Source organism: Denticeps clupeoides, chromosome 10 (assembly GCF_900700375.1).
Source record: "Denticeps clupeoides chromosome 10, fDenClu1.1, whole genome shotgun sequence".
Taxonomy (NCBI): Eukaryota; Metazoa; Chordata; class Actinopteri; order Clupeiformes; family Denticipitidae; genus Denticeps; species Denticeps clupeoides.
This window is the reverse complement of record NC_041716.1, coordinates 10723520-10746668: the sequence shown is the minus strand read 5'-3', so window position 1 is coordinate 10746668 and position 23149 is coordinate 10723520. Positions and strand designations below refer to the sequence as shown.

Genomic DNA, 23149 nt, shown 5'->3' with positions numbered 1-23149 from the left:
CGGGACAGGAGGTAGCGCGCGATGCCCTTGACTCGAGAGCAACAGCAAGGTGTGAATGAAAGCTGTGGAGGCCGCTGGAGGAACGAGCTCACGAAGGCAGGGTGGTCAGGGTGACAGGGTGGCCAATGGTGACTTTTAGCCGTTTCACGAGACCCACGCGGTGTTGAGGTTAAGCTGTCATGTGGTCATGACATAAAAACACACCAGTGGACCACAGAACAGCGGGTTCTTCCTTCTCCGGACGACCTCGACAACTGACTCAGGTCTAGAAAGCGATTTCGAACGTTTACAGCACGTTGGACCAACGCAATGACGTGCACGTGATTTCTGGCGGAATAAATTTAGCTCTTCCAGATGCGTCCTGCAGTAATCCAGCATTTCCTGAGATCTTCTCCATCCTCCTTTCGGAATAAACAACGTGCTATTATTAACCTGGCTCTAGCAGGAGAACTTTGGCTAGGATGTGCCGTCGTCCCCGGCGGGGACAATAGAAGGCAGCGTGCAGCTCCTCGCCGGGTTCGTCAGGCTCTCGTGTGCGTTGCTGTGTGGTTGTGTGGAGGTTGCCATTCGTCCCACTCAGAACCACGCCTTCCACTGGCATCTTAAACTGCTATACCGGTCACCCCACCCACCCACCCCTCTGTTTTTGCCCCTTTCCACGCAAACACCCACACCCTCAACCAAACGTAGCAGTGCCGCGGTCGAGGTGACTTTGGGGACAGTCCCCACTGGCCCTCCATAACCCACTTTGTTCATAGCATCATTATTTTCCATACTGATGTATTGTTGTTTTTTTTGTTGGCCATTTTAGCAGATTAAAATCACGAATTGATAGCAAAATAATAACGACTCGTTACAAGTTGGAGGCCATATCACTACACGTTCGGAGGAGTTGGGGAAAGCGACACCTCACCCAGCTGATGCCCCGGATCGACGGCGTTTCCGCGGAGTAGCGGTCCGGACAGACCCGGTAGTTGTAGGTCCTGAACAGATGCATCGCAGCGGACGTCGGCGCCGCGATTATGGAGCCTCGCGTCGGGAAACGAGCCTCCGACCATCGTCCAGCGCCGCATCCCACATGTCCCCCCCCCGCGCCACGGGCACCTGTGGAGCTCCGCGCCAGACGCGCACTGACGGCCCGCCCACCCGGCGCGGCGTGGGCCGGGTCACGCTTACGGCAGCCCCGCTTAAAAAACGCTTAGTAGAACGTAAATAGAACGTTTTATCTTTCACCAGCGGAATAAAGAATATAAAAAAGGCACAGTCCAGTTCATTTCGTGTTTTTTTTGACAATAAAAAAAACGTGAAATGGGTTTGAATAGCTCAAAAGTTTGGACACACCTTGTAATTCAATGTGTTTTCTTTATTTTCATGACCATTTACATTGGTAGATTCTCACTGAAGGTATCAAAACTATGAATGAACACATGTGGAGTTATGTACTTAACAAAAAGTGGAGATCTGGCCTCCACAGTCACCGAACCTGAACCCAGTCGAGATGGTTTTGGGGTGAGCTGGTGTGTCCAAACCTTTGGCCTGTACTGTATGTACTGTGCTTGTATGAATTTGGCCTGTTTTATTGCTTCTGTTATCATGGTGTCAGCTTTGCTTTATGATGAATGGAGCTTTTAAAGTAACTTCCCATCATTCCATCTGCCAGTTCCAGCTTCCAGAGTCTGAACTGGAATTTTTGCCCATTTTATGTCTTGTTAACAATGGTTTCCTATCAAAAATCGAGGGCATTTCTGAATGACCCTAAACTACTGAACGGTACCGTCTTTTAAAAGATTTTAAATATAATTTCTTCTTGCAAAACAGAACATGTAATTTTACATTTGGCTTCATCCCACTTGCCCACCTTAAATACATTTGACAAATCAGGAATATGGATAAAACAGGAATATTGCGAAATAATGAAAGTGATTGTTTTTGTCATTGTGATACACATCAAGCACAATGAAATGTGTCCTCTGCATTTAGCCATCACCCTTAATAAGCAGTGTGTGGGGACAGTACCCTGCTCAAGGGGACCTCAGTGGCACCATGGCGGTTTGAACCTGCAACCCTTAGTTTACGAGGCCGCTTCCTTAACCTTTAGGCCACTGCTGCTCCTCAGTGGGATGTTCAAAATGCCCGAAAGCAATGAATCAATCTTCAATCTGGCCAAAACCAGAATTTAGTTATTCAGTCATTATGTGGGGGGCTTCGTTTGTGTCTCTTAAAATAACAAACTTTTTTTTTGCTAATTGCATTTCGGTGTGAATCAGATCTGAATCAAGTTTTTCAATTTATTCCTCCTTAAAAAAAACGCAGTTACTGTCCTACTGCCTGTAGTCCTGTTGCTTTTATATGGCTGAGGTGTCAGCCAGCCCCCTGAAAACTGTTTATTTCGCGTGCTATTATCTGACCCTGTAGGCTGACAGTGCATACTCCAGCTCTAGTTATTGGTTCAAGGATAAGTTATCAGCGACAGGACACTTGTTGTCCTCTTACAGGCACTGTGGGTCCATTTCACGCCCTGCTCGGCTGATCCGAGACCTTGTCAGCCAGTGTGGATGCATGAGAAGGCCACAGGTCTGCGTGTAAAAAACCCGAATTGAACGTAGTGACATATAAACAGCTGTTATACACATCGGACATTCAAATTTCATTTCAAATCTCTGTATTTTGAAGACAACAGCAGATTTAAGTCCCTTGTGGGTTGGTGGGTTGGATGCTGGGGGTTGAAGAAAGTCTTTTTTATTTTATTTGTACATTCTTTTGAAAACAGATCTGTGTTGTGAGACGGAACATTTAATTGTGCTCGTATGTGTGTCAAAGAGTTATGAGTTATGAATATGAGTTTAAAGAATAGTGCAATTGTTTTTCTCCAAATAAATTTCCGCCAGTAATAACGTATTTTTTATTACTTTTGCAAGCACGCCTGTAAAGTCCTTCGACCTCCATGTTTCGAGCACTTTTACAAGTCGGGCCGTCATTAAACGCTGTGAGAAGTGACTAATATGATTAAGCGACGTAATGAAATGCGCCAAGTGTGGCTGCAAGCCTCTTGCTAATTTAATTTGGACGACCTGGAGCACTTCTCGTCCCCGTGGCTGTTTGTGTGTCAGCGCGCTACGTTTTACTCTTATCTACGTGCCGCAGCTGCACGACAAACCTTGAGCAGACCTGCGAGAAAACATGACAGCGAATGACTATGGAAACTGTGCCTCAGGCCAGTGAACAAACTGAAATTTTCACACGTCTTTTCTGCCTTCAGGAAATGTTTTACGTGCTCCAAACACACTATAATGGCGGCAAACAAATGACTTCACACACGGCTGTCACATATTTTTAATGGAGCGGCTCGGTCGGGGTGAACCCCTCATCCACCATTCAGATGTGTGTGGCATCTGTGCCCTAAATAACCCCGGCGCAAGGCCCAGCAAGTACAGTCCATGGGTCCGATTTAGCTGCATTTCTGCAGCCTTCTGTTTGGTGGGTGTGGACGAGGGACAGCGGGACATATTTCAGGAAGAAACTGCATGTATAGAGGGTCATGTGATACACGCTGCAGACACGGGGGCGGGTTTCAGCCATACCTGCTCCGGGTCCGGCGTCGAACCCTCGGGCTGCAGCAAGCCGGGGCTGACGAACGCGTCCGCAGAGCACATGGCGGGAGAGGCGGCTGCGGAGGAGACAGGAAGAGACAGGGGGAGAGTCAGGGACGCCAGTGCACGCGTGCAGTTCGCCTGAAGCCGTGGAGCGCACATGCGGACCCTCGACTTTGTGTCCCGGCCTCATATCATTGCCCAGGAGGCCGGGGGTTACGTAATTTGGGTTTATATCCTGGTGCGGCCATTGTTTTGTGAGAAAGAGCAGCCCTTCCGGCCCTACCACTACACACACAGATTCGGTTATATAACGATTGCGAGTAAGTGCTTCATCTCCACAAAATGCTTTATACACTACACACAAGTGAACTGTAAATATATTTATATTAAAATTTATCGTTTTATGTACTTCAAATGTTCACAAGAAAATAAATACATGAGACTGTTCTCATATACTCAATACTGTTCTCATTTTTATTCATAATCCGCCTAACAACGCACATAAACAGTGGCTTCAGTAACTGTTTCTCTCGGGCTGCAAGTTTGCCAGCTTGATGTAAGGATGAAATGAAGAGATGAAGTCTTTTTAATGACTTTTTATTTTTCTAATCTGGCTGCAGATGTCTCATTGTCTTCTTTTTTATTCTCTTTTGTTGTTCTAATTAGTTCAGATTCACAATGTGGTTCTTTAAATCCAAAGACTATCCATAACAGCCATTTATGAAGTTATAACAAAATGCGAACAACAGCCCTTTAACATGTATTGCGTCACTCCAGCCTCATGGGGACCTTGTCTCCTGATGCACCTCCTGCTTTTTCAGAGTTCTCGACACCTGCCTCTGTGTCCACTGGCTTCGTGCCCCGGTGGTGGCCCACCCCAGAGTGCACACCGGCTCCTTGAATTCCCACAAGGCTTTTAAATCAGGCAAACCCCAGCAGGCAACAGCCTGGTGATCAGAGTATCCAGGCGGAGGAAGCTGGAAACCTGTCTTCCCAGTACCCAAACTACATTTACAGCATTTATCAGACGCCCTTATCCAGAACGACTTACAATCAGCAGTTACAGGGACAGTCACCCTGGAGCAATTTAGGGTTAAGTGTCTTGCTCAGGGACACAATGGTAGTAAGTGGGATTTGAACCGGGGTCTTCTGGTTCATAGGCGAGTGTCTAACCCACTAGGCTACTACCACCCACAGAACTATTCTGAGTTTGAGGAAGAAAACACACATCTCTGACCAATATGTTTTATACACACACAAACACTTTCTAGATATCCATGAATAAGCATACACACACATACACACACACACACAGAGACGTTAAGCCTCTATACTCCTCTGTTCTTACCAATCTTGGCCTTCTTCGTAATAAAGAACAGAGTCCGTAAGATTTGCAGCATGTCAGTATGCAGCTGTTTCCGGAGTGTGTTGCAGTGCCTCCTCTAAACTGTTCGTCCATCAGAGGAACCTCCACAGTGCCCTTCTATTTCAGCCGAGAGCCCCTGGTGGCCCTGAGGGACCGAGTACAGACAGTGGCTTCATACGTCTCTGAGCAGAAGAACACAGCTACCAAGCGTTCAGCCTTTCCTGGGAATGTGAACATGCCAGATCCGACTGTGATAGTGAGTCGCAGAAGGCATCAGATAGGATCACTGCGGCTGGATGATGTGTGCTGAGACAATCATCACAAAACACGCAAGTTTCTTCAAGCGCTACAGAATGGCAAGAGGGAAAATGACAGCTGTGAATTTGATCAAACTTCATTCCTTTCATATGATTCAATCAGGTTCAACCACATTGTTATATACCTGACTCAGCCTGCTCCAAACATTTATGTGTGCCAATAGGAAATCATTTACAAAAAGGTTCTGTAAATGGTAGACGTGAAGGGGCATTTTCCTCTGTGTTGCCACCAGAAGATCTAGACGCCATCTGCACAATTAAACAAACTGGCTGGAAGAACTGAAGCAAACCTGGATTTAAGGTTCTGGTCCAGGAAGCTGGTGCGTTAAACCATTGGGGGAAACCCATGATGGATTCTAGGTATTTCAGCCCATTTCAAACTCAGAGGCTCAATGTCTGGATGAGGTCCATCGATTGAGTAAACCTGCTGGGAGACTAGTGGCATCTAGTGGTAAAAAACATGTACTGCATTCAAACATGACCACGGAGCTTGTGCACTGAAAAAAGGGAACACTGGCTAAACCCAATTAAAAAAAAGAATAAACCAAGCAAACCTGCTTTATAGTATAATAAAATGCATAAATTAGACAGCTTAGTTTAAAAGAGCAAACTCATATTTTTTAAGTACTGTAATGAGAAACAAACACATAAAAATGAACAACAGCAATGGTTTTCCTTTTTCAGTGTATGTACCTGTCACACCTAATATTTTAGCGTTGACGTAATGTAAATAAACCAATCAATCCTGTTTATTTACATTACATCAATGCTAAAATATTAGGTGTGACAGGCTCATTTTTAAATTATTTTAGCTTTAAAAAAGTTTAGCCAGTGTTCACTTTTTTCAGTGTGTGTGAGGTCATATAGTTACCCTAATCATAAAAAACAAGTTCACAAGTAAATGTATTTGATTTGTGATGCTCACAGTTTGAATGATAGTTGAATGCATTCCCCTATCAGAGGGAACATTAACACACATTTGTTTGGTCAGCAGAAACATTGTAAAATAAAAGTTGGGAACATCTAAAAATGTAGGATCCAAGGTTTCTCTGAAAAAACACACTGCCTGTCACACTACACATGAAATCATGATTCAGTCCCATATGCAATAAAAACTGTGATGCGCTGTTTTTTTTTCTTTTTCTTTTGGTGGCCATTACAGACTGGCCATCACAAATTGGCCCGTCTCTCAAAGTTGGCTTTTTTTTCTGCTTCCAGCACATCAAACTGAAAGACATGATGTTCATTTGTTGCCAGGTGCCACTATGATGGAAAAATCTATGATATTCATTTCATCTGGTAGTGCTAATTTAGTATAAGTAACCCCGATCTTAGCCTCAGTACACTGGCTCCCTGTCTGTTTTAGAGTCCATTTAAAAAAAAAAATTATTTGTTTCTAAATCGCTGAATTGCTCGTGCTCCGGCCTATTTGTCAGACTTACTCCGTTCTTACACTCCACCCCGTTCTCTCTGGTCTTCAGACCAGAGGCTCCTGTCTGTTCCTCGGTCACATTACAAGGAGACAGAGGAGACAGGGTGTTTGCAGTGGCCACCCCACATCTATGGAATGACCTACCAATCAGTGTCAGACAGGCTCCATCAATCACTGTGTTTAAATCTCGTTTAAAAACTCAATTTTACACCCCGGCTTTTAACCCTTGTAATGTTATGCAGTGTTGTATGTGGTTTCTTATGTAGTCCTCACTAAATTCTTTTAATATGTTGTCTTAAATATTTAGGACAGCATATAGTTTTATTCAACCCCTTGTTTAATTCAAATTACTGCATGTTTGTCTTATTTTGTTTTATTCTGTTTTCTTTTTATTCTCTATTTTTAATTAACTTTTTGTCCATGTCTGTCCTGTTCCTGGTAATTTAACTTATTTTGGTATGGTATGGTATGGTATGGTATGGTAAGTCAGAAAGCTATTTTGATATCATGCATAGCAGATGTAAACATATAAGGATATTTTATGGGTGGGACAAAAACAAAAAAAATCTCTACAACAATTCTTCCTTTGATCAGTACGTTGAAATCTAATGTCAGCAAGACAAAGGGAGGAACTGAAGGCAAAATTTCACCACATGGCGGTAAAGCTAAAACAGTAATGTAGTAATTTTTTTGCTTGATCATATCAAATTTACTTTCAAATGTAAACTCTTCCTCAGTTGTACAGATCTCATGATGGTATTGTACAAAGACCGTATCATTATTATTATGGCCGTCATATCAGTATATTATCATACTGCAGAATTCTCTGTAATGCTCACACCTAAAACACATGCAAACACATATGTATTACTTTAAAATAGTGGGTCATATAGGGAAATTGAGAAACAGTTATGGATGAGGATGTTCGTGCATGTGTGTGTGTGTGTGTGTGCCTGCATTTCCTGTGGGAAAGGGAGTGGGGTTTTCCTGGACATCCCCTCCCTTCAGGAATCTGCCTCCACCAGCATTTTACAGCTCACTGTTTACAGCCAAACACACTCTGAACTCTATTTTTGTGTATTTGTGAACATATAACCCCCCCCCCAACACAATATCTCTCTATCTCTGTCTGACAAATAGCAAGTTTTTTTTAATTGTTGCTTACGTTACACACATACACACCCCTACACACACACACCCTTTCCTCCTCCGAAGGCACAGCATGTACAGATGTGCAGATGTGAAAGCCTCGGTACAATTTCCCTGCGCCTGTCTGACACCCTCCCACATCACCGCTACCTGAGGGCGTTCACCTGACCCCTGCACTCAGGAAGGAAGCGAGGGACGTCCACGTGTGGACAGATGTGGCACGCCACAGACGGTACAGACACCTTACTACACTACCACACACACGCTTTCCACAACACTGATAACACTTTAGCTGGATTACAGTTGCACGGCACAATCCACGATTGCCACGATTGCATATCCACGTGTGAAGGTTTTGGCTATGCTTGTCAGTATAATTATATTTTATAATGCTGAAATCTAAATGAAGTTTTTTTTTGTTTAGCAGCAGGCAAGTTGGTTTAAACTTGAAACTGAACTATTTCACATAGAAACTATTAAAATATATGAATAATTACACTCATTGACATTTAAGATGTAAAATGCACTGCACCTACTCTGTAATCAATTGTCCGCTGCTTCTTCTTTTTTTCTGTGTTGTTCGGCGCGGTGCTCCCCTCTGCTCACGGCACTTTGCGCCGATTGAACTGACACATCTGAGGTCAGATCTGAACTTTTTGTGTTTGATTCGGAGAATGTGTTCATGTTCTAGGCCCCTGCCACTTCCTGTTTCTATCTGATTGGCTACGAGCTGAGTGCACCCAGTTTGCTGGTGTGTGTGTCTAACCTTGCTGTGTGATGTGGGCCGTCGGTATCAGTCTTTCCCGCCATCCAGAGTTCACTGTAGCCACACGTCTGTCTGTGTTTTATTCTACATTTCTTCAAGTAAATACTGGAGAAGCCCATTACTCACAACTCTTCTTCCTCAAGTGGCCAAAATCATGTAAATGGTGATAAAGCGCTCTGTGCTGCACTGCTTTAAACCATCACCCTTGGTGAGCAGGGGGCAGCCAGTGTGTGGGGATGGCGCTTTGCTCGGCGGCACCTCTGGATTTGAACATGCATCCGCTTGTAATACGGAAGTGCTGTTCAGAACAGAAGTAACAGATAGTGAAACAATGAGGAAAAAAATTAAACAATTGCAGGTTCAGACCTGAATGTGGTTAAGAGGCAGCAAAACTGAATACAGTACAGGCCACAAGTTTGGACACACCTTCTCCTTCAATGTGTTTTCTTTATTTTCATGACCATTTACATGGTAGATTCTCACTGAAGGCATCACAACTATGAATGAACACATGTGGAGTTATGTACTTAACAAAAAAAGGTGAAATAACTTCACTCTGCGGTCCAGCTCACCCTAAACCATCTGGATTGGGTTCAGGTCCGGTGACTGTGGAGGTCAGGTCTCCACTTTTTGTTAAGTACATAACTCCACATGTGTTCATTCATAGTTTTGATGCCTTCAGTGAGAATCTACTAAAGTAAATGGTCATGAAAATAAAGAAAACACATTGAATGAGAAGGTGTGTCCAAACTTTTGGCCTGTACTGTGTGTGAGAGGGAACTCGCCACGTCCAGCCGAGTCTTATTGTTAAGTTGCTGCCTGAACGAGACGACGCGCCGTCTCTTAGTTTAAAACTCTTCCGTGTTCCCGCGCGTAACCACGGGCGACGCGCGCGAGAGCCGCGGATCTCGCGGCAAAAAAAAGACAACAACAACAACAACAACAAGGCGATATTTATCGCGCCGAACGCGTCGCGGCGATGCCGGGAAGGAGGGGGACGTGATCCGATTGGCCTGAGCGTCGAGCTGTTGCCGGGCGAGTCTGATCCACGTTGCGTAACCGCGCCGCGAGGAAGAAGAGGAGCTCGCGGGCCGCCGCCTTCATCTCGTCGGCCGAATGGCGTTCAAGAGGACGTACGTTAGCGCGGCGTACGCCACGTTCGGGATGGCGGTGGGCTTCTCGGCTTTCTTCGTGTGGAACATCGTCTACCAACAGCCGTGGACGGCGGCCGTGGGCGGCTTGTCGGGTACGTGGGGAGTGAAAAAAAACCCAAAACAAAACCCCGACGTGTTCGGACGGATTGAGTCTGAAATAATAAATAATAATCTAAAACACTCGACGACGTAATGAGCAAGATACGTATGTAGACGCAGCGAAGTTGAAGGCCGTTCTCTGTGGTAAATATTAGGCTCGGTGTGACGGCCTGTGCGTGGAACAGAAAATATTCTCTTCTCACTTTAATGTAAAAAGTGTCAGTTTTTCACTCCGCTGTTATGTAGGACGTATAGTTCAATATATAATTCGAAAATTACTTTTTGAGGGTGTATTTAAATGAAGTCAAAGTGTTTATTTAAGATCTGTGACAGTTTCTTATCTAACGTCTGTCAAACGTTGATCAAACATTGATCGGCGTGATCCAGTTAACTCCTACGGTGTATTTGATCATTTCCACGAAATGGTGGCATTACGTTTGTAGGGAGAGTCACGGCACCACAGTTTTGCTCTTCATCTGTAGACTCTTCCCTGTAGATCGTTCCTCAGTTTACAGACTTGGCGGAGACCGACCCGCAGGCCTTGTAGCACCAGTTTTTCCCGAAATCAAACGAGAACGACACTTTCAATATTGTTTGTGTGTTTTACCTAATTGGATAGTCGCTTCTTGCTCAGTTTTAGAGTCGAATTCGTCTCACTACTTACATATAAATGACAGACTATGTGCACGACATTTGTCACACGTGTCACTGTTACTGTTGGGCGCTGGCCTGAGATCTTGTAGTTAAGTACTCATTAACATTTACATTTTACCTTTACAGCATTTATCAGACGGGTTAAGTGTCTTGCTCAGGGACACAATGGTAGTAAGTGGGATTTGAACCCGGGTCTTCTGGTTCATAGGCGAGTGTGTTTCCCACTAGGCTACTACCACCCCCTCCCAAAAAAAAAAAACGTATCTGTAGTAGTGACCACAGTTACTTGATTGCTCCCAAAAATATGATCGAAAAAAAAGAGACCAAATGACAGTATTGTAACGACGCGATAGTTACGGTGTCGTCGTGCCGGTGTTGCTTTTGCAGGGGTGCTCGCCCTCTGGTGTCTCGTCACCCACATCATGTACATTCAGGACTTCTGGCGTACCTGGCTGAAGGGGCTCAAGTTCTTCATCTTCATCAGCGGCTTCTTCTCGGCGCTCGCTGTGGTGGCGTTTGCCGCCTTCCTCTCCCTCGCCATCACCCAGGAACAATGTAACTCCTCTCTGTATCTTATATTTTCATTTTGTTTATTTTATAGTGTGATAACACAGTCATGTATTTTTTGGGGGTTCGGCGTTTGTGCAGTTGTGCTGCAGTTAATCTTATTATTCTTGTCAATCATTTCTTCATTTTTTTTTCTGTCCACAGCATTAACCGATCCCACAAGCTTCTACCTGTCCTGTGTCTGGAGCTTTTTGACTCTGAAGTGGGCGTTCCTGCTCGGCCTCTATTCGTACCGATATCGCCAGGAGTTTGCTGACATCAGCATCCTCAGTGACTTCTGACTGCGTCCATTCTGGTTTTGTGTCTCTTGAGAAGGAATTGTGACATCTGCTTGGTGGCAGTCTGTCCGCGCAGGATATGGGAGGACAGAGAGGAGGAGGAGGATGATGATGATGATGGTGCTGTGACAAATAGGTTGTAAGAGCGTCGCTTCCGGGCATGTACTGTGCGCCTTTTTAACTACTCGTCCTAGTCCACCTGCATAACGTAGGCCCAGACTAACTTAGGATCAGTCTCAGCCCTTTGTAGCTCTTTTTTTTTTTTTAAACCGTTCCTGTTTACAACATCGGATATTCCGATCATTCGCATCAAAACAGACACAACACTGTGGTTCTGTTCTGATGGAGGGTGTGGAAGTCCCTACGGTCCGGAGGTAAAAACCTGTGACTCGGCGTGTGGTGCAACCACGCCCTCTGAATAGGATTAGTACTAGGACTCGAATAACAGAGTGAAGGAAGCAAAAAGACGCCTTTTCACAGCCCTGTTTGTAGGGGAGACGCTGAGCTGTGAGTTGTTGGTGGAGATTTGTATCATTTTCTTTCCCGAAGTAAGCGTTTTAAAACCCATATTACGGACTGATCTCATGTTTCAATGAAAGCACAAACAAGTGCTTGGTTTTTTAAAGTGTACTCTTTTTTTTTTGGAGCTCAGAGTGTTCTTGTTGTTCTAATTTAGTTATCTTTTTTTGTTAGAATTTCCATATGATGAAGCAATTCCTACCCTGAATACTAAGGGAGTTATATGAGAGACGTAATTTAGGTTTAACGGAGGATGATGAACTTTCTCTTAAAAACAATATACAATGCTCACTCAGTTCAGATCTATGATACTGAAGGGTAACAGGGTCCAGCTTAGAGTTGCACACAAATCATATTTGTCACCATTGCCACAGCCCATGCTTGCATTTCCCAACAACGTAACAAAACGGGGTCAAATGTAATGTATGTGTGCCCATTTAGCCCATAAATGTTTACTATTTCTTATGCCTTCAGTACTGTACAACTCAAATCTAATTCCTCTTCATTCGGCTCCTCCTGTTAGGGGTCACCACAGCAGATCATCTGTTGCGGCAAAAGTTTTACGCCGGATGCCCTTCCTGATGCAACCCTCCCCATTTACCTGGGCTTCAGACGTGTGGTCACACGCGTCCCCAGTGGCTGGGTTCATGATGATATGGAATAAACAGCCCTTATTCACCTCAACGGGGCACTTCCAACTACCATTCCTTAAAATATGGAATGAGTGACCATCCACAACTGTTAGCAATGGGATGTTTAAAATGAAGCTCTCGTTCCCACTTAGAACTGTGGAGTTAGCTCTCTAGTCCAGCACTTTGTTGTGTGTATATTAGCTGAAACAGACCGTACTTTGCCACTTTGTTCTTTGTTGTGTGTGTTACAGAATACAGACTGTACCGCGTCATTTTGCCAGAACTGGACAGCCCAGAGACCAGAAGTGGCTGTCCCAAATGTGACAGAATAGCCTGCTCTGGCTTTTCGATGTGTTCAGAAATTGGAAGGATGGATACCAAGTTCATAAACACTTTAAAAAGGCCAAAATGAGTTAAGTTGCTTCAACATGTGTGCATTGTGTTTTTACGTTTTGTAGCTTAAGGCCAACACAAAGCAGCACTTTACCATTGTCCTAATTTTACATGTACATGTTAATGGGCAATAATAATGTTTTTTCTTCTTCTTTTCGTGCATAGTTTCATGTGAATGTATTGAACGTGTATTATTCAGTAAGGTCAGCTTCGATTTTGACCATGTCACCTGTTCTCTGTGCAATGCAACAATGAATGGAAAACATGGAATAAAACCAATACAAACGTTTGTCAAAACCTTTGTATATTTGAATCAGCAAAATGTTGTTATATTTTTCAATTCAGACACAACTATTTAAACCACCATCACTCCATAATTATTGTACTGCTAATTACATCACTGCTTATTCACTTACATAAAAATAGGACATTAGTGGTAATAAACAGTAATAAACTGTAATCACAGTCAACCATATGCTGAGCTAATATGGAAGAATGAAGAATAAATGTGTACATGATTAAAATGGGTTCCACCCTATGGGCTGAGAGAGAGGGAGGAGCTTTCAGTTAGTGGATGATCTGTCAACATTGTCCTGCCTGAAAATGGAGACTGTGCAGAGAAGTGAAAAATGTCTCCGATTTGAATGGATAATTTTTTAAAAAATCCAAATAATAATTCTAAATTTTAAAAACATCAAAAAAACACTGGACCTGGTTGTAAAATCAAATATTTAGAAATCATGCACTGAGCATTTAAGTTAACAGGTCCTATGACCATTATTATAAATAAGCCTTATGGCATAGCAGGCTTATTCGTAGTTAATGAACTTATATCATTAAATAAATATTTATTGCTGATTTGAAATCCTCATTTTCATTGGTCAGCTGACAAAGTGTAACATTGAAGCAAATACCATGTCCTCTAGGCTCCTCCCATGGGAAAACTGGTATAAAAAAGATTTTGAAGTTCCGTTGCTCAGAATCTGTGGACACTCATTCCAAATGGTACCAAAATAAATGAAGAGCCCAACAAAAAACGGTAATTAATGTTTTCATTAGCTTGACGTGACTTTGTAAGACTGTGTTTTATGTGTATGGTTCATATAGATTTTCTTCTGGTTTATTTTCATGTGTAGTCCTTACATTGTCCTTACACGGGGACAGTCTCCGTGGAGACACTCAGGGTTAAGTGCCTTGCTCAGGGACACAACAGTAGTGGGATTTGAACCCGGGTAAATTAATGCTCTATTTCAGTCAAGGTGAGAGGGAATCGGGTAGAGTGTGAGCGCGTGTGTGTAATCAGTGCTAGAGTGGCACAAGCCCTCAGAACTGCTCTCAAGGTCAGATAAGCAAACTTCCTTTTCATTCAAGACGGGAAAGAAACAATATCAGTCGTTCATTGTGGATGAACCAATGCATTTAAATTGTCTACTTAAACACCAGGTTTTTGATTAACACCATCGTGGAATTCTTTGGCCTGAAACGATGCACCGCGCCCGCCCACGCTATATCATCGACAGGCCGGCGTACCGCCTGTCCGACTTTGATGAAGAGTTTAACAAAAGGTCCAGGACGTTTCCAGTTGGTGAAAAAGTGAAGAAGGCTTTTACGTAAGCAATTAAAACTGTGTTCAATTTGTAGTACATGGTGCGCGACCGTCAGCGCAGATTCACACTACTACAGCGTTTGCGTGTGTGTCGTGTGCTCCCAGGTGCTCTGGTGAGCGCATGAAGACCCTCCTCTTTCGCCACCTGCCCGCGCTGCGCTGGCTGCCCAAATACAACGCCAGGCAGCACCTCCTGACCGATGTCATCAGCGGCGTCAGCGCAGGAACCATTCAGGTGCCGCAGGGTCTGTGGCTTTGCTCGCTTCGTTACATGTGCTCTCTTTACACCGCAGCGCGTGAGCCTGACATCATATAATGTATGAGAATAATATATTTATAGTGTGTGTGTGTGTGTGTGTGTGTGTGTGTCTTTATTCTTCGTGCAGGTATGGCCTTTGCCCTGTTGGCCAACTTGCCTCCTGTTAATGGCCTGTACTCCTCCTTTTTCCCTCTCATTCCATATTTCTTCCTAGGCACAGCGCATCAGATGGTGCCTGGTGAGTCCCTCAGCCCCCGGTTTCCTTCATCATTTGTCACAAATTTTCCCTTTTAGACAGACGTTTGAAATAAATGTCACTATACCCCCCAGGCACGTTTGCAGTACTCAGTATTATGGTGGGCATGGTGTGCCTCAGGCTGGCACCAGAGTCAGATTTCACCTACATCAACGCTACCAACAATGCCACAGAGGTGGATGAGGAGCAGATGAACCAGGTCCGGCTGGGAATATCAGCCACGCTGGCCTGCCTCACAGCCATCATACAGGTATTACAGTTACGGCGCAGGACTATAGAACTACGTATGAATATGCAATAAATAAGTATTTATTTACTCACCATCTAAGCTATGTATACTGACAAGAGCGAACACATAATGATAGAAACATGTACCAGATTTAAATGCGTTTGATTTCATCTTTGACCAATTGATTTTATACAGTTGTCTGTATTTAATGAGAATAAGAGCTTCTCCTGTTCTGAACAGATCGGACTCGGCCTGATGCAGTTTGGGTTTGTGGCCATCTACCTGTCTGAATCATTTGTCCGTGGCTTCATGACTGCAGCTGGGCTCCAAATCCTCATATCTGTTCTGAAGTACATCTTTGGTATCAAGGTGCCACCATACAGTGGCCCACTGGCAACTATTTATGTACGTGCCTTGATACCATGCCGTGACTGTGTGTGTCTGACTCATATGTTTAACAAAGATTTCATTCACATCCTAACACATCCTTCCATTTTCCACACTTTACACAATATCTGTAACATTTCCGTTCTCCACTACATATTGCATTATTGGTAATATTCCACTATGTATCAGATAGTAAAAACTAATTTTGGACAAAGAATATAAACAGGATATATGGGGGTTTTGTATATACACACTACCAGTTAAAAGTTTGGATACACCTACTTTGTGACAGTTCTGAAGACTAAGATTGAGGCCATTTTGAAGAATCCAATGCAAGGAACATATTTAGTATTTTTGTAGCATGACTGCTTTGTCATCATTGTCATCGTCGTCATCAAAAGCTGCTTGATGAGATGCTCATTAAAACGAGTTAATGATAAGAAAACGTTCAGCATAAACCTTCAAGATGTTGGAAAAACATCTCTGCTTTCTAACTTGTTTTGTGTGTGTGTTTCAGACACTGGTGGACATTTGCTGTGGGTTGCCCCACACCAACGTGGCATCTCTCATCTTTGCTCTGGTCAGTAGTGTGGCGCTCATCATCGTGAAGGAGCTGAGTGCCCGATATCGGCACAAAATCCCCTTCCCCATCCCCATGGAGATCATCATAGTGGGTGACGCTTAATTCTCCCAGTTGTTCAATGAAGAAACTGTAAACAGACTTTGCAATGGAGTTTGCAGATGGTTCAGATGATGGTTTTAAATTTACATTTACATTTACATTTACAGTATTTATCAGACGCCCTTATCCAGAGCGACTTACAATCAGTATTTATAGGGACAGTCTCCCTGGAGCAACTCAGGGTTAGGTGTCTTGCTCAGGGACACAATGGTAGTAAGTGGGATTTGAACCTGGGTCTTCTGGTTCACAGGCGAGTGTCTTACCCACTAGGCTACTACCACCCTACTTTTAAATGCTGATCTCATCAGTAATGAAGGCAATGGCACCAGTGTGCTGTGGGTTTGATACAACGTGAGTAGCATGAGCAACAGTTCACAGATTTGCGTTCCGGTTTAGGTGGTGGTGGCAACGGCCATCTCAGGACCCCTGGACCTTCCAAAGATCTACCACATGGACATAGTTGGACAGATTCCTCTGGGGTGAGAGACGTGTTCCAAGTTAGCATTAAATGCATGAATAGCTTGTGATCTACCAATACCTAAATGTCCATAAAATCTTGTCTGTTCCCAAGTTTCCCGAACCCGGTTCTGCCAAAGGTTTCTCAGTGGGATGAGATGCTCAGCACGGCTTTCTCTCTGGCCATTGTGGGTTATGTCATCAACCTGGCCATGGGCCGAACTCTGGCAGCCAAACACGGCTATGATGTTGACCCGAACCAGGTAAACATCAAGTCATTTTTTGCCAGTATATGGCAAAATGATTCATTTCAGACAAACAAGATGATGTATTTGTTACCCATTTGACACTGAAATCAATATTTTGTGGATTTAGGAGATGCTTGCCCTCGGCTTCAGTAACTTCCTTGGTGCCTTTTTCAAGATCCACGTAATCTGCTGCGCCCTGTCAGTCACTCTGGCTGTGGACAGTGCAGGGGGAACATCACAGGTACAGACTCACACAACCCAGATATTTCCTTACTAATACAAGCCTTCACCTTTACACATCAGCGTGATTCTTTTTGAACTAATGGGTCTAAAAGTGTATAAGATTACATACACATGTATTATTTCACTCATTCTCTTGATTACCAGTTTGCCAGTTTGTGTGTGATGCTGGTTGTCATGGTAACTATGCTGGCCCTGGGAGCTTACCTCAGACCTTTACCAAAGGTAGGCCACAGTCAGAAGCTGTTCATGTGGTTTGGGAGACTCCTAAAAAAAAAAAAACGTCATGATTGAGTTGCACGTGTATTTACTGTTCTCTCAGTCGGTTCTTGGAGCCCTCATTGCTGTGAATTTGAAGAATACTATCCTGCAACTCTCTGACCCATATTACCTGTGGAAGAAGAACAAACTTGACTGTGTGAGTAATACCTGTAATAAAGTAGGGAGAGTAACAATGGAAATTTGGCTGGAATAACAGTGTCAATGGGAATGTTTTATCATACATAGAAAATTGATATTTAAGCAAATAACAGGAAGAAAGTTTGAACGTGATATATGTAACGTGAAATATTTCAGTATGGCAGAACAGGGGCCGTTGTTCATCTTCTGTTCTTGTGTTTGCACAGTGCGTGTGGGTTGTGTCTTTCCTAGCAACCTTCTTCTTGAGTCTGCCATATGGCGTGGCCATTGGGGTTGGATTTTCCATCCTGGTTGTCATCTTTCAGACTCAGTTGTAAGTTAAAATCAAGGAGGATTTTACCTTCAGCTGACTTTGTGTTTTTTGTAGTACCTATTTTTCCTTTTTCTTCCCAGTCGGAATGGATCTGAAGTGGTTCAAATAATGGACACAGACATCTACAGAAACCCCAAAGTCTACAGTAAGGTGAGTAATGGCTTGTTACACGTTGTAAAAAGCAATGACCACCACTTCAGAGCGATTACGAAAAGGTGAATAGGTGAAGGCAACACTGGAAATAATATGTGTGCTGAACTGTATTCGTCTGCCAGGTGAAGCCTGTGACAGGAGTGAAAATAGTGAGCTACTGCTCTCCTCTATACTTTGCCAATGCAGATATATTTCGCAGAAAGGTCATCAAAAAGGTACAAAAAGTTTTTTTCTTCATTACAGCTATATCATCTGCAACTATGAGCCCAAAAAATAAACTAATAAATCAAATGACAAAGGTTTCACTTTTTGCACTTATGCATTTCACGTTTGCTGGGTTCATAGACTGGGTTGGACCCATGCAAGCTTCTTCTGGCAAGAAAGAAGTTTCTGAAAAAGCAACAGAAGGAGTTTGAAGGGAAAGAGAGGGCAGAGAATAAGAGAAGGATAACTGTGAGTTCGCTGGTCTCCATGAAGTCTCAGGTAAGAGTTCTGAGCAAGAAATTTGTTCTTGCTACCTCGCTTTGATACAGCAAAAATGTAAGGACGCATCAAATAAGAACTGAGAAGTGATCTGTTATGTAATTTTATGCAACCAAAAATGTTTACATGGTTATTGCTTACAATATTATTGTAGTTTTACAACCATTACATTGTCAAAGCCTCAAGTTTAACACCAGTGACAGCAAACTGCAGGAAAAACGGAACATCTTACAATGAACGACTAACTGACTATCAAGAACAAAATCATGGTCCTCCCTTTTAATGGAACATTTTTTGGGCACTGGAAGATTAATTAAAACCGGTAGATAAACGCCCATTATGGGACTGAGTCTAAATCAATTTGGTTTGGAGTGCAAACTTTCTGGATGATGAGTCTCCAAGACCAGAATTGGGCACAAAAGGCAACCTGACCTCAGACAGACCCATTTAGTCCAACATGACTCAAGTTCACTGAGCAAAAAGCATGCTGGCAGGTGATGCGCAGAACCAGAGAGAATAAGATTTTGAAATGTTTCAGAGAGGTCAATGTCACTATTTTGATTTTGCGACATGAAAGGTTTTGGAAACTGTGATTTAATTCTTAAAGAAATGTCTTTATAACCCACACATTCAGACCACATCACAACTCAAACTACAAAATGACTTTGAAATCAACATCACTGATGTGGCCTGCACCACCATGCCTACAAGCTACGTTAACTTCCACTTTGAGGATACGGAGCTGAGTGATCCAACATTGGACCATTCTCCACCAATCACGGTGGAGAGCCATCCTGTGCCATTTCACACCCTTATCTTAGACCTAGCTGGGGTCTGCTTCATCGATCTCATGGGCATAAAAGTACTGACCAAGGTGAGAGTCGATTCTAACAATAGACTCATTGCAGAGACTTCCATAGTCCTCATGATGTTGCTGAAATGTTTATTATTCCACCTAGATGAATACCAGTTATGAGCTGCTAGGGATCAACCTGTTTCTGGCCAATGTGCAGGGTAAGGTCCTGTTTTCATACAATTCCTACTGGCTTCTGTCATTACGAAATAGCTATAAAATGCATTTGCTGAGCAGGCACTATGTTTTCGTTTTCACATTTACTGCTTAAAAAATGTATTAATTACGCAGAACATCACATATGGTCTGATGCTCTTTCCTTCAGCTTGCTAAGAAAACATCCCTACCCTTTCTGTTTAAATCATTAGCTGCTTGTAAAAGCGTTTTGGAGATTGGTAAAAGAGTAGTAAATTTGTTTTATGAAATGTCAGTGTGACTTGCACTTGTCCACTACTGTAATTAATAGCGACTGAAAATGAAAAAAGAAAGCAGGCTCTCGTTTTTTCCACACCTTACCTCTTTTCGCTTTACGCAGAGTGTGTGCGTATGTGTGTGTTTTATTTATTCCAGCCCAGGTCTATGATGAGCTGGATTCAGGCGGGGTGTTTGAAGAGGGCAGTATACCACGTGGGCACCTGTTCCTCTCTGTGCACGATGCCATTGTTTTCGCCCAACAGATGTCAACCACCACCAGTACCTCAGACAAGGCAGTGCATCATTTTCTGATTCCTTCTCACTCAATCTGCTGTATATCCACCGCATTTACGGTTTAGAAAACTCTAATATGAACGTTGCAAAATTGAATGGCCCGGTAATGGCCTGGTCAGGACAGTTATTATATATCATTAGGTGCCCTGATCCAATGTACTTTCTTCTGGTGGCTTCCCATTAGTCATTTCCAAGCATTTTATCTGATGCAGACAGTAAATAAGGAAACCACAAAGACAGGACGCTCAAACTATCTGGAAAAAAATATATGACTAATTCTGTGCAACTTAGTGTCAGGTGACAGTTTTAGCAAATTACAGTGAAATTTTCTAGCTTCATTAGAGCGGATTCTAGATGTTCTGTTGAAATATCCTGAAGACAGTTCACTAAAAGGTTTAGTTTAAACTGTTATCCTAGTGATGCACTGTGAAAGGTTATGCACACAATGAACAAAATGCTATTAATACGAATTAAAAGTGTATTTGTTCTGTAAATGAGTGTCACTGACTGTGAACAGTAACCCTTTGTTCTGTACACTGAGACCGCACCACCTGTGCATTGCAAGGATGAACAGAAAGCAGATAATGATACTGAATACGTGTCCTGGCCTGAGGAGAGAGGAAAAAAACTGATACTGAAGCAAATTGAGTCACCATAAAAATGATGATACATTATCAATGAAGAAAAAATTTTGCTTATGGCATTTCAATACAGAAAAATACACTTTCCTCTATAAAAAATAAAAGAAGGTATCAGTATTTAGGTATAGAAAAAATTTTGAAACCACCACACCAGATTTGCCCTGCAAGAAACATAATATCCTACACAACAGTATAAAAGTACATAAATACACTATTCAGACAATTTCAGAAGTCTTCTTAGTCATACAAATCAGTACAATATAAGGACTTTAAATACTAAAAGCCCTATTGGAAACAATAAAAATATTCATTTAAAAACTTAAAATATAAGTCTATAGGCGTAAAACCCCCACATTTATTTTGCCTAAGAAAACATACCAGATATCACTGTTATGGCTGACGTGTGTGCCTGTTGGGTTTTTAGAATGAGAGAGTGAGAAGAGAGCTGGCTTTCAATATTCAGGAGGAGCAAAAGGACTTGGAGCAGGTGAGTTCATAATTCTTTTCTGTCTCTCAGTCTGTTGAAACCAAAAACTGAAACGTTAAATATGCTGTTCTATAGATAAAGGTGAAGCAATTACATAATCAAGGCCAAACCAAAAAGCAATTCCCTACTTTAACAAAATAATGAACTTGCCAATTCCCACTTAGGAAAACGTTAGGGCACCCTTTGCCTTAATAACTCCAATTTCCTTCTTTGCTTGAAATAACCTCCTTTAACCATTTATCAGTCTTTGACATTGATTGGTGTCACAGAACAAAAGGAGCAGACACCAGCACATGACATGAGGGACAGAAGGGGGGGTTTAATAAACGTAAACGGCGCAATGGCCAAGAGCACGGAAACAGGGCCTAAAGGCAAGTTAAAATGTACAAGAACTGATGTGGACATGGGAAAACATCTTAAATAAAAAGCCAGTCCTGTTAGCAGACAGGTTTCACCATGCTTCAATGCAGAATTCCGTTAGTTGTGTGAAGATTGAAGTGTGTCTTTCATGCACAGCCTGATTCAAATGTCCCCACAGGCTTGGCCTTTCCAGAACTCTCCATCTCTGCCTTCTAAGACATGGCTTCCACTGTTTCCTGTTTTGCATATGTGATTCAATTACATCACCTTTATCTACAGATCTAATTTAATAGAACATTTAATATGATACATTTACACATCACATTTACGTATCTGCAAAGTCAGTTGTCCAGGTTCATCTAGTAAAAGGAACTTCATGAAAAGACACAGCATATAAATACAATGCTGAATCTCTTCTTCTTAACAGGAGCTGTTCTGACATTCAAGCCAAATGCTCAAGAAACCCGGAAACAATCCAGAAGTAAAACATACAAGCACATAGAAATGTTTCAATACCATGTTGTGTGTTTTTGCCGCATTTTTAGGAAAAGCATACATTCTTTTATCGTGATATAGCGGACTGGGGAAGGATATCAATACATGATAATATTAATATCCTGTTAATACAGTGCTAATATGATTTGAGCCATTATCAATAAGGAATGTAAATGAGCCTAACCCACAGACACATGTCTGTTGGCGTATCGGGATTCGAACCGGCAACCTTACGGCGCCGCTTCCTTAACCGCTAGCCCCTCATGTTGCCTTTGGCATTTACATTTATCACATTTGCCAAATACTTTCATTTATGATGTCTATCATTGAAAACCACTCATTCATCGCTCTGGGACCTGCTCTGTTTAATAACTCAGTACCCATCTTATTTATTGAATATTCATAAGAGCCCTAATCAATTAAGTATTTCGAAAAAAGGATGGTTTTTAGCTTTTGAGGAATCTCCCCTGGCATTTTGTATATCATGTACACTGTACCAACATCAGCCAACACACCCATATTACTTTTTTCATCAATCAGTGTTGTATATAACAAAATTCGGGAATTTCTCATTGTACAAGTAATAAACTGTTTTGGTTTGATTTTTCAGACTTTTCATTTGTTTGCCCAGAACAATTTGCTTCTCTAAATATCAATCTAAGTTGAAGTCTCAAAGTTTACATTTATAATGATATAGTCAAACCAAATTAGCCAGAATTTCCCTGTGTATTTCCAAGGCTCCTCTATTGCTTTGCTTTCCAGGACAAACTGCAAAATAAAACTTTAATAGACGGTATGGTGAAATACACAAGTCACTCTTGTCTTGACTTAAGGAACCAGGCTAAAAAGGAATGAGAATGCCTATAACTGTAATAAATTGTACAGCAAATTTTCTCAGAGGAACATTCTATGCTCTCCTTGGGTTTCATTTCACGTTAGCTCGGGTGCCCTGCG

The 23149-nt window shown here is 42.5% G+C and overlaps 3 protein-coding genes across 6 annotated transcripts in view; 2 read left to right on the top strand and 1 right to left on the bottom strand.

Moving 5' to 3' along the window:
• rapgef3 (Rap guanine nucleotide exchange factor (GEF) 3) overlaps positions 1-8548 on the bottom strand; it is a 28475-nt gene extending 19927 nt beyond the window's left edge. Inside the window, exons 1-2 of one of the 4 annotated variants that reach the window (XM_028994118.1) lie at positions 8390-8548; positions 3582-3667 (exon numbers count right to left, since the gene is read on the bottom strand). In XM_028994118.1, the coding sequence (XP_028849951.1) occupies positions 3582-3653 (72 nt within the window). In that variant the 5' untranslated portion in view covers positions 3654-3667; positions 8390-8548. Of the gene's footprint in view, positions 1-913; positions 1115-3581; positions 3668-4941; positions 5300-8389 lie in introns of those variants that run through there. The other 3 variants (XM_028994117.1, XM_028994115.1, XM_028994116.1) reach the window with 3 other exon arrangements.
• A 934-nt stretch (positions 8549-9482) lies between these two features.
• On the top strand, positions 9483-13216 carry slc48a1a (solute carrier family 48 member 1a). The gene is made up of 3 exons (XM_028993940.1): positions 9483-9869; positions 10918-11085; positions 11242-13216. The coding sequence occupies exons 1-3, from the start codon at positions 9740-9742 to the stop codon at positions 11376-11378; spliced, it is 435 nt and encodes a 144-aa protein (XP_028849773.1). The 5' UTR covers positions 9483-9739; the 3' UTR covers positions 11379-13216.
• A 629-nt stretch (positions 13217-13845) lies between these two features.
• LOC114798442 (solute carrier family 26 member 9-like) lies at positions 13846-22196 on the top strand. The gene is made up of 21 exons (XM_028994164.1): positions 13846-13958; positions 14363-14529; positions 14631-14770; positions 14912-15022; positions 15115-15290; positions 15510-15674; positions 16174-16326; positions 16735-16817; positions 16910-17057; positions 17170-17283; positions 17430-17507; positions 17605-17700; positions 17909-18015; positions 18096-18165; positions 18291-18383; positions 18514-18651; positions 19286-19525; positions 19611-19665; positions 20075-20211; positions 21278-21340; positions 22128-22196. The coding sequence occupies exons 2-21, from the start codon at positions 14405-14407 to the stop codon at positions 22137-22139; spliced, it is 2304 nt and encodes a 767-aa protein (XP_028849997.1). The 5' UTR covers positions 13846-13958; positions 14363-14404; the 3' UTR covers positions 22140-22196.
• The last annotated feature ends 953 nt before the right edge of the window (positions 22197-23149 follow it).

Coding starts and splice junctions, on each gene's coding strand:
- slc48a1a (XM_028993940.1), top strand. CDS start 9,740: ATGGCGTTCAAGAGGACGTACGTTAGCGCGGCGTACGCCACGTTCGGG. Junction 9,870..10,917: donor GGCCGTGGGCGGCTTGTCGG/GTACGTGGGGAG, acceptor TTGCTTTTGCAG/GGGTGCTCGCCCTCTGGTGT. Junction 11,086..11,241: donor CGCCATCACCCAGGAACAAT/GTAACTCCTCTC, acceptor TTCTGTCCACAG/CATTAACCGATCCCACAAGC.
- LOC114798442 (XM_028994164.1), top strand. CDS start 14,405: ATGCACCGCGCCCGCCCACGCTATATCATCGACAGGCCGGCGTACCGC. Junction 14,530..14,630: donor AAAGTGAAGAAGGCTTTTAC/GTAAGCAATTAA, acceptor GTGTGCTCCCAG/GTGCTCTGGTGAGCGCATGA. Junction 19,666..20,074: donor GTTTCTGGCCAATGTGCAGG/GTAAGGTCCTGT, acceptor TATTTATTCCAG/CCCAGGTCTATGATGAGCTG.